This window comes from Astyanax mexicanus, chromosome 12, assembly GCF_023375975.1.
Source record: "Astyanax mexicanus isolate ESR-SI-001 chromosome 12, AstMex3_surface, whole genome shotgun sequence".
Classification (NCBI taxonomy): domain Eukaryota; kingdom Metazoa; phylum Chordata; class Actinopteri; order Characiformes; family Acestrorhamphidae; genus Astyanax; species Astyanax mexicanus.
This window is the reverse complement of record NC_064419.1, coordinates 3,827,347-3,838,042: the sequence shown is the minus strand read 5'-3', so window position 1 is coordinate 3,838,042 and position 10,696 is coordinate 3,827,347. Positions and strand designations below refer to the sequence as shown.

General features: G+C 37.1%; 1 protein-coding gene across 1 annotated transcript; it reads left to right on the top strand.

Moving 5' to 3' along the window:
• The first annotated feature begins 2,266 nt into the window (after positions 1–2,266).
• Positions 2,267–10,696, top strand: si:dkey-222n6.2 (keratin, type II cytoskeletal cochleal). Its single transcript, XM_022670874.2, has 9 exons — positions 2,267–2,698; positions 3,555–3,763; positions 6,168–6,228; positions 6,428–6,523; positions 7,662–7,826; positions 8,865–8,990; positions 9,326–9,546; positions 10,251–10,297; positions 10,422–10,696. The coding sequence occupies exons 1-9, from the start codon at positions 2,414–2,416 to the stop codon at positions 10,514–10,516; spliced, it is 1,305 nt and encodes a 434-aa protein (XP_022526595.2). The 5' UTR covers positions 2,267–2,413; the 3' UTR covers positions 10,517–10,696.

The following is a 10,696-nucleotide window of genomic DNA, read 5'->3' as shown; positions in this document are numbered from 1 at the left end:
TAATACTTTCAACGCTTCTCTCTAAATTAGCATAAATATCGCTACAAAATCTAGCAACAAAACCTCTAAATTTGCATAAAAGATGCTAAATCTAGTGACGAATTTTATATAAAATATATTAAAATATATATTAAAAAACCCAAACCTCCCCTTAACTCCCGAAAACCTTTTTATATTAATAAAAAAAATTAAACCTATATTAATTCAATAATTAGGCAGGATTGCAAAAGTATGACAAACTTACGTGTTTATACACGTAACATATACACATCAGTTAATATAATTTTTATTCACTTTTTCAAAATAATACTTTAAATGCTTCTCACTCAATCTACCAACAAATAGTTGCTAAATCTAGTGACAAAATCTTTAAACTAGCAAAAAAGTTAGCTAAATTCCTAGTGACACAATTTCTAAATTAGCAGAGAAGTAGCATATTGATGTTATTTATTACAGGGTGGACGCAAGAAATAAAAAGTAAAAAATTAAAAAAAATAAAAATAAGTAAAAAATAAAGGTGATTAAGTTTAAAAAGAGGATTTTTTTTTGTTTTGAAGCCCAATTAGCACAGTTTTTTTGTTTTTCTCATACTGTTTGAGTAAAATATTATTAAGACTGTCTGAATAAAACTAACCCCTTTTCTGACTTGTAGTAAAAGACACTTGCAGTTCTCTTAAGTGACCAGCAGGGAGCGTACAATCATCAATCATATCCTAATACAGCATGAAGCGCACTGGGCCTCTTGATCAAATCATGTCAAGTAGTTTTATTGTCAATACTGCGTGATATTGTGTTATAATAAAGAGATAATAGACTTAATACAGAAAAATAAAAATATATTCGCAGGGCGAGGGGAAGATTGCTGTATTTCTTTCTTAAAATATGTTTCATGATCTAATTTCAGAGCTAAAAACCAATAACTTTGTACCGTCATGTTTAGAGGTGGTGGGACTGGGACCTGGTTTAGGGGTGCTTGTGCCCCTCTAAAAAAGAGCTAGCAACTATTGTTCAGCACCTCCAGGAACTCCTTCAAGAAAACCATTCCAGGTGATTCTATCTCAAAAAGACACTGAGATTAAAATATATTAAAAAGAGTGTGTAAATCTGTCACCAAGGCTAAATGTATAAGACATATTCTGGTTTAAAACAATACTTCAATACTAGCTTTAATATAGTCTTCAATATTAAAATCACAAAGAAAAAAATACAAAACACATTGAATGAGAAGAGGTGTGTCCAAACTTTTGACTGGTATTGTAGGTGAAGTTTTTGGCACAACAGGAGAAGATCAGAGCGTGCAGGTGGCTCAGAGGTGGTTGGACAGGTCTGGACAGCAAATTAGCAGAAACATCTGACCTGACAGATTTCTCGAAACTGACAGCAGCTTTAAAGAACCATTAAACTTTAAACAATATGTTTTTGGTTAATGGACAAAATGTGTTCATTTGTTCAATGTGTTCATTCCAGTCCTGCTTACAAATTTTTATTTCCTAACTTTTCCTAACCTAAACTATAAAAACTATAAAACTTTTATTGTGATCATTTCTGCCTCTGCAGCGCCCCCTCAGGTTCAACTGTGCTATTATAGGCGAGAATGATGTGTCCGTATACTTTGGTACGCGCACACATCACAATAGGCAGATTATTTAATCAATCAATAGTACTGCCCCCCCTGTTGATGCCCAACCAAACACAGAGCCAATCAGCTCTCCCTCCTGAGAGCTGCCTCGCCTCGCCCACTGGGTGATGTATGGGTTTAGAGACGAGGGTGATGTATGGGTTTAGAGGCGAGGCAGGAGGGACCCTCCCAAACTATTCCTCCCCTTTTTTTTTGCCTTTTTTAAATTTGAGCTGAGGGTGGGAGTGTTGGGGTTGCGGTTATCAGTTCAAACTTTATTGGAAATCCTGGAAATCTATTAGAGAAAACAGACAGGAAGCTAAATATTTAATATGAGTACTCTAAGTATATTAGGCAGGTTCTTCGAATAGCAGACGGCAGCATCAGTAGATCATCAGATACCTGTGAACCAAAACATGCCAGCTCACAACACTGGTACAGAACTCTGACATCAGCAGTCTCTACTACTGAGATTACATCAGGACTGGAAGAGTTCCCAGACACACAGTGTGTGGGTGTGGGTGTGTGTGTGTTCATGTGTGTAAGCATGCATCCCTGATGAATACATGAATGTACAGTATGTGTGTGAGCTGAGCTCTGCTATCAGTTGTTAAACTTGTTTTTCCATCTGAAGAATGTGCATACCTCCAAACACACACACACACACAAAAACACACACACACACACACCCCGGCTAAGTATATATATGTTGTCAGTCCAGGACTCCACACACCTCCAATTATCACACTCCACCATACTCTACAGTCCTCAACAGTCTTCCTCAGCTCTGCAGTCATGAGTAGTCGGGTCAGCAGCAGCAGGTCCAGTGTGCGGAGCTTCAGCAGCAGTTCTCTGGGCTCGTATCCCCGGGCTGGAGCGACCATTCCCCGCACTGGAACCTCATATTTTGGCTTTGGGGATGCTCCAGCGCAGAGCCTGCCTGTTAGGGCCGTAACTGTGGACAGGAACCTGCTGACCCCCATGCAGCTGGACCTGGACCCTGACCTGCATGCGGTCAGACTGCAGGAGAAGGAGCAGATCAAAACACTCAACAACCAGTTCGCCTCCTACATCGACAAGGTGAGAGAGCTAGCCAAGTGTGTTTTACCCTGTATACTTAAAAGACTATTAAGGATTATATTTTTATAGTGATTCATAACATGATCAGAATGTAGATCAGGATGTATCATCAGAAATTAAGGAAACATGCTGAGTTTAAGCACCAACAGCTTATGTCAGCAGAGTTTCAGCCAGTATTTTAGTACTATATACTGTTTAGTATGGGTTGTAGACTTTTTTCTGCTGAACAGATCAGTAATCAGTAATCAATTTTCAAGACGTTCTCCATCAAACCTGGCTAAGCTTGAGCTGTTTTATAAAGAAGAATGGGCAAAAATCTCTAGTCTCTAGATGCGCAAAACTGGTAGAGACAAACCCCAAAGCACTTACTGTTATAATTGCAGCGAATGGTGGCTCTAGTAAATATTGATATAGGACTTTTAGGATGTGCTACTAATGTCTTGTCTTGATACTACAGGACACATTTAAAGGTCTTGTAAAATCCAACTTAGTGGATGAGAGGGATCTACACAATATGGTGGTTTTAATGTTATGGCTGATTTAAGTAAGTAACTAACAGACGATATTGCAATGTCTTCTCATTTTAACTATAGATGGTTGCTTTAATGTATTTTATTTAGTTATTGCTGGTCATGGATGGAGGGAAATTAAAATTTTATTTAAACAGCTCGTTTTCAGCTTATTTATGTTATAAATGACCTGTAACTGACATTATTTTAACTTTTAATGATTAATAACAAAAGCATCCTCACCAAGGTGTCTCTAATCATCACATCAGAGAAAAAAAAGGTCAACCAGGAGCTTCACACTATCTGTTAACATCTCTCATCTTTTATCATATCTCTCTTTCTCTCAGGTGCGCCACCTGGAGCAGCAGAATAAGTTATTGGAGACAAAGTGGAAGTTGCTGAATGGTGAGACGCGCAAGGACTCCAGGTTGGAGCCCATGATGAAGAATTATATCAGCACCCTGCAGGCCCAGCTGGACACCCTTAACAGAGACAAGGATCGGCTGGACGCTGAACTCCACAGCACCCACCAGCTGGTGGAGGACAACCAAAACAGGTTAGGCCCCCCTTAACAATCTATAGTGTGATTAAAAAGTCCATTTACATGTCCAAGTACTGGATAGTATTGCTAACACAGTTAATACAGTAGCAAAGGGTCATACACAGGAAATCCAAAAGATAAAGGTAATTCAATACCCAGCGAGGAGCTACTAAAAAAAACAAAGGGTTTATACACTAAAAGAACTAGGTGTGGGCAATCAGAAGCTCAGAGAGCTCGAGCCCTGTAGTGTCACATGATCAGCAGGGTCCTAAAAGGTCCAGTGTGATTGCATGCTGGGAAAAATGACAGTTTTTATCAGATAATTTGTGTTGCTCTATCACTTAAAATCTCAATAAAATAAATTTAAGTTTGTGGTTGTAAGGTGACAAAATATGAAAAGTTTCAAGAGTCAAAATAAAGCACAATATCATAATGTCAGTCAGTTATTACAAAAGTTATATATATATATAACTTATATATAACAAAAGTGACCCTATATAATCCTTTCATTGTCTATCCTCTCATGCAGTTGATAATGTGCCATAACATTATTGTATGATAATATAGATGCATGCATGGCAGGAAATAAAACATGAAAACATAAAAAAACTGAAAAAGTAAAAAATATAATTTCTGTGTTGTCTGAGGTCATATAAATATGATTCAAAACAATAAACCGTTTTCACAGAGCACTCACGTTTTTATTTAGCCTTCACTTAGCAGCACAGCTAACATGTCAGAATAGCCTCCAGCATTGATAAAAGGATGCTTTCACATCAACAAGTATGGAAGTGTGACAATGGTCAATTAAAAATCAAAACTAAAAAATATTAAAGTATTTTGATTATTTTAGGTCCCTCTGTCATTAACTGAGTGCAATTTCAGCTGCTTTAGGTTGCACCACTTGCTGATCAGTGTAAATAAATCCTCACAAATTCCTTTAGAAAGCTTTCTCTTGAAGTAGAGACAGTTACTCCAACAAAAGCAGAGACCCTTGACTGCGGAAGAGACAATAAATTAGCAGGTGTCCTAATACTTTTGCCCACAAAGAGTATCATATCACAGTATACATGTATTACCTGTGATATATAGACCAGCACTAAACTCAGGAACAGCAGAGTGCATGCTGCACACCTGTTTCTCTCGGATAATTAGCGAGGCTGTGATTAGCTCAGCTAGGTAAGTGCATGGTGGAGCAGAAGCATCTTTCAAATACTGGTTAGATCACTTTCTGTACATGCAAATGACATACCATAGAAATACCGCGGCAGTAAGCATTTAAAGAAACACCTGGAGCTGTCTGCAGTTTTTCTCTGAGGGAGACTCTTCATTGATAACAGCAGAGATGCTAATAAAGGGGAAATATCTAAAATATGTAGGGAAACTTATTATATATAGTGCTGGACAAGTATAAACAACAGTAAAGAAGTTTATGGGGATTTGAATGCTTTCATTGAATGCTGTCATTAGCTGCATGTAAACACAATCATTTGGACATATATGGCCCTATCGTACACCCTGTATAAGGTGTATTGTGATGTTCATTGCTATCGTATAACCTATCGTCAGCGGTCTATGTTCACGCCTTGTGCCTATGCCGTTACAATAGGTGATCTGGAAGTAAGGTGTGTTCAGGAGAATTTCTGTTGAGTTTCTATTTTGGTAGTGGAAAACACAGGTGCGCCACTGACTGATTAAAACCCTCAGACTGTCAGTCAACAGTCAGCCGTGCAATATAACTTATGTACACCCCCACTTGTTACACACACACAAATAAATGCACTGTGAGGCAAAAAAGCCAGCCTTTACATCAATAAAAAAACAGAATAAAGAATAAAATAATATTGCTGTACCTTTATTGAGCTGCGTAAAAGTCAGAGCGCAGCCGCCTCTTAAAGGGAATGACAACTGGCACACTGATTGGTTTACTTTACATTACGGCCAAAACACACCCATGATTAATTAAGTGAATTAGTTTATACCTTTTGTATGTTTCAAGCCGTGCAAGACCTATTTTTTGCTCTCTCACTATACCAAAAACACAACGACACGCTCTAAAATCAGCTGTGTGATTCGCAATTGACCAGTGCGATATAGATCGCTAAAATATAACTCATGGTGTACAGCAATACTTTTTAATTTGCACCATATTGCATATGGCTTTTGCATTCTGACAGTAAATGGCATTTTTGAGGCCCTGCGCTCTATATAATCATTAGCCCCAACTAAGTCATTAAGCTTTCAGTGTAAAACTGGAACGACTGTGTTTTTCTAAGAGGTGGCTTAACAGCTTGATTGACAGTGCTGAAATACAATTAGATAGCTCCACTTCACTGAGCTCACTCTGTGCACGTTACTGTGCAGCATGTAATACAGCATTCAGTCTCTGCATGACCGCGTGCCAACTCCTCTCCCACAGGTATGAAGACGAGATTAACAGAAGAAACGCAGCAGAAAATGATTTTGTGAATGTGAAGAAGGTATGACACTTTCACTGCTTGCATGACTACCTCACATACTCACATACTCACTGGGTGGGTCAGAACATGGGTGCTTGCATATCTACAATAATGGGACTTTATTATTACACATATATATATATATATATATATATATATATATATATACACAAGCAATGAAAAACTATATGATTTGTCTGATTGCTTCTTGTCTTAACAGGATGTTGATGTTGGGTACTTGGGAAGAGCAGCACTGGAGGACAAAGTGGCCGGAATTCTGCAAGACCTAAACTTCTTTAAGGCATTTTATGAAGAGGTGTGTATACATAATACACTTTATAATACATTGACATGCCAAAATTCATAGGAAAGAAGTATGTAAAAAAAAAAAAAAAAAACTCTGAAATATAATATAGAGGAAGATGGATGATCACAGCCATCAAACTAAACTGAACTGCTTGAATTTTTGCACCAGAAGTAAAGGCATAAAGTTATCCACCAAAAGCAGTGTGTAAGACTGGTGGAAGAGAACATGATACCAAGATGCATGAAAACTGTGATTAAAAACCAGGATTATTCCACCAAATATTGATTTTCTTTGCATTATTTGAGGTCTGAAAGCTCTGCATCTTTTTTGTTATTTCAGCCATTTCTCATTTTCTGTAAATAAATGCTCTAAATGACAATATTTTAATTGGAATTAGGGAGAAATGTTGTTTGTAGTTTATAGAATAAAACAACAATGTTCATTTTACACAAACATAAACCTATAAATAGCAAAATCAGAGAAACTAATTCAGAAACTGAAGTAGTCTCTTAATTTGTTCCAGAGCTGTATGTTTAAAAATACAACATAAAAGCATTTGAATTTGCTTTTAAGAGCTTTTTTGTATATCTTCTGCGAACTTAAGTGCACTTTAAGCTGTATTTAATGCCAAAACATATGTACTTTAAAATAAGACTACCCTTATAAAGTGTTTATAAATGGTCTACAATTAGTTTATGAATGGTTACTAATTAGGATGTAAATCATTAATAATCATTAATAATCAGTTATAACACATACGTTGAAAGAGCAACAATTATAGATGGCTGTGGGTTCACTATTTGGCAAACAACATGTCTACGTACATTTCTACGTACGTGTTTTAACTGATTATTAATGATTTTAAAGGCGTTTACAACCTAATTACTAACCATTAATAAACTAATTGTAAACCATTTATTAACCCTTTATAAAGGTAGTCTTATTTTAAAGTTGTACCGTATTTTTTATGAACACAACGTTTAATTTAAAGTATATTACTTAAAAATACATTTTATGCAAATACAGAGAGAGAATATTTTAATGCGTATTTTAATGAAGTATATCAAATAAAAAAGGAACTTTTAGTTTTCTTTACCTAATTTGAACACATTTTAATGTTCTTAAGTATACTTCTTTACCTGTGCAGGAGCTGCAGGAGCTGCAGGAGGAGCTGAAGGAGACCTCGGTGGTGGTTCAGATTGATAACAGCAGGCAGCTGAACATGCAGAAGATCGTGGAGGAGGTGAAGAGCCAGTATGAGGAGATCTCAGCACGCAGCCGCCAGGAGGCTGAAGCCTGGTACAAGAACAAAGTGAGCACACTTATGTACCTGCTTATAAATATGTGCATAAACTAAATATATTGTCACTGTCCAATGTAAAACATAGCAAAAATAAAGTAAAAATATATAAAATATAGCAAATTTACAGGATAGAGATAAAACCATCTTAACGTTCAATGGAAGTCCAACATTTTATTTCAGGTAATTTAGGAAATGTTCTATTGGTCCATACATCAAGAAATTTTAACACAATATAAGGGACTTATGTAGTAATGAAATAATGTAGTAATCTAAAAATTAACAAAAATATAGATACTTGTTTTTTATTGGACAGCGACGATATGCACCTAGCAGAGTGAGCTAAAATAGTCTATATTTTAGTTAGTAAAAGATAAATGGAAGAATGGATGGATAGATATAAAGATGATTGTATAGAAAGCTATACAAAAGATAAAATATTTTATTTATAAATATTTTATTATAATAAATAATTCCAAGTTTTTCTGTTCATAGTTTGGATAAAATTTTAAAATAATGAAACAGCACAGAATTTAAGGTGTGTTCCAAACTTTTGATTGGAACTATGTACTTGAGTCAAAGTAGAAAAACACCTGTTGATCCATATGTTCAGGTTAGGGCTGATTTTCAGGAGCTGGTTACCCAACTTTCTGCTGAAACTCAAACAAACTTTTCAATTAATCTCACTGTAAATGACATCAGGCATTCACACAACTAAGAAAGGCACTGTGTGTGTGTGTGTGTGTGTGTGTGTGTGTGTGTGTGTGTGTGTGTGTGTGATAATAGAGCCACCTATGTGGTTTCTTTAACATTTTTAAGTTACTACATTATTCCTTATGTGTTCTTTCATGGTCTTGGTGACTTCAGTACTAATTTACAATGTAGGAAAATTAAAACATTGTATGAAAAGGTGTGTCCAGACTTTTGACTGGTACTGTATTTAATGTATATAATACATGTGTAATTTTCCATAGATACATTTACAGTATGTGTGTGGTGGGGGGTCTTATCAATATACTAACATGTAATACATGTTAAATCTCTCCCCAGTATGAACTCAAACGGTCTCAGGCTGATCAGCGCGACTCAGAGCTGAAGAACAGTAAGAGTGATCTTGCAGAACTCAACAGACAGATCACTCGCCTGCAGACTGAAATCACCTCCGCTAAAGCACAGGTAACTACCACATCACACCGCATGACCACAGGACATGGTTCCAGTCAACTATGCTCTAGGCTTTTTTGTGCGTCAGCTTTAGAAGAGGCTCCCTTCTATAGTACAGTGCCATGCAAAACGAGTTGATGCAGTGTGTGGCGTATTTATGGTCTTAGCCCTGTAATCAAAGCTAACCTCCCACTACTTCAAGCTCTGCAGCAATACCGGCAGTACTCATGCAACTATTTTTTAAAGCTTAACTTCTTTGGTCGACCCTGGGGAGGTCTGTGGTCTGAGTGGAACCCATCCTGGAAAGCTTTTTAACCAAACTAAAATCACTCTTTACTGTCTTGCAGCGTGACCTTGTGGACAGTCAGATACTGCAGGCGGAGCGTCGTGGTGAACAGGCAGTGAGTGATGCTCAGATGCAGATCAGAGAGCTGGAAGAAGCTCTGAAGAAGGCTAAGAAGGACATGGCCAAGCAGCTCCGCGAGTACCAGGAGCTCATGAATGTCAAACTGGCTCTGGACATTGAGATCGCCACCTACAGGAAGCTGCTGGAAGGAGAGGAGAACCGGTGAGAGAACCATTAAACAAAAACTTTTTTAGTTTAGACTTATAGAAATGAGAGTGTTAGCATTTTCATTAATGGAATTAATTTACTGGGCCTACAAGTAAAAGTAAACATTTTAAAGGGTAGTTATTCACCTATTCTTAAACTTTTTATGGTCTTGGTTACTTGTATTGTAGTTGTCATGCAGATCAGACAGACAACAGACACACGTGGATACCGAACACACAGTATGGCAGCAAATGTAATAAACATACCAGTAGAGTAGTTGGGTCAAACAGGGTCATACACAGAAAATCATACACAGAAAATCCAGTAGAAAAGGGGCTTGGCAAAAGAGTAGTCAAAAATACAAAAATAGATCTGCAACAGAAACAAACAATAAAGAGGAGCTAGCTAACTAGATTCAATACTTGGCAAGGGACAGAAAAACAGAGGGGTGTATATATATAGGACAAGCCAGGTGCAAACAATCAGTAACCGGGAGAGCAGGAACAGCATAGCGTCACGTGATCAGCAGAGTCAGGGAAGTCCCAAGTCCTGTGTAAGTGCATGCTGGGAAATAGAGTCTTTATTGTGTAGTTCAGAGCCCAGAGCAGGCAAACTCTGAGACAGTATCAGGACTGACAGTATTAATCAAATTGTACTGAAATTATGAAATGTGATGGAATTATCTAAAAAAAACACTTTTTTTGTTTTTCATCTTTTAGAATTGAACAACAATCGGTCATACATGTCCAGAAGGTCCCAAAAAACAGTGAGTATCAATACTGTATATTCATTTACATCAATGCTAATAAGGATCCCCACAAAGTATGTCCTCTAGACATTTACCAGCAGCCTTCAGTACCAGTTAAATATTTTTCCCTTATCTTTTTCAGACCTTGCTGTGCCTCCGGTACGCAACTCTCCTTCTAAGGTCCTCATTAAGATGTTCGAGACTCAGGACAACAGCGTGTTCCCTTCTCACAGATAAAATATACCTATTAGTTGATATTTAGTTGATTGTGTGTGTATCTGTCAACAGCACAGGACAGCAGCTGCTCATCTTCCTTATCTTTCTCAAGTTATTCATCTCTTTCATGTATGTTCTGTTCTGGATTCATCTTTTAGATCTGATACTGAACATGTTCAAATATTAATAAAGTTTTTTTTT

What these genes read in the sequence shown, in the direction of transcription:
- si:dkey-222n6.2 (XM_022670874.2), top strand. Translation starts at nt 2,414, where the DNA reads ATGAGTAGTCGGGTCAGCAGCAGCAGGTCCAGTGTGCGGAGCTTCAGC. An exon ending in ATTTTGTGAATGTGAAGAAG is followed by an intron (nt 6,229 to 6,427) that starts GTATGACACTTT and finishes TTGTCTTAACAG; the next exon opens with GATGTTGATGTTGGGTACTT. An exon ending in CTGGAAGGAGAGGAGAACCG is followed by an intron (nt 9,547 to 10,250) that starts GTGAGAGAACCA and finishes TTCATCTTTTAG; the next exon opens with AATTGAACAACAATCGGTCA.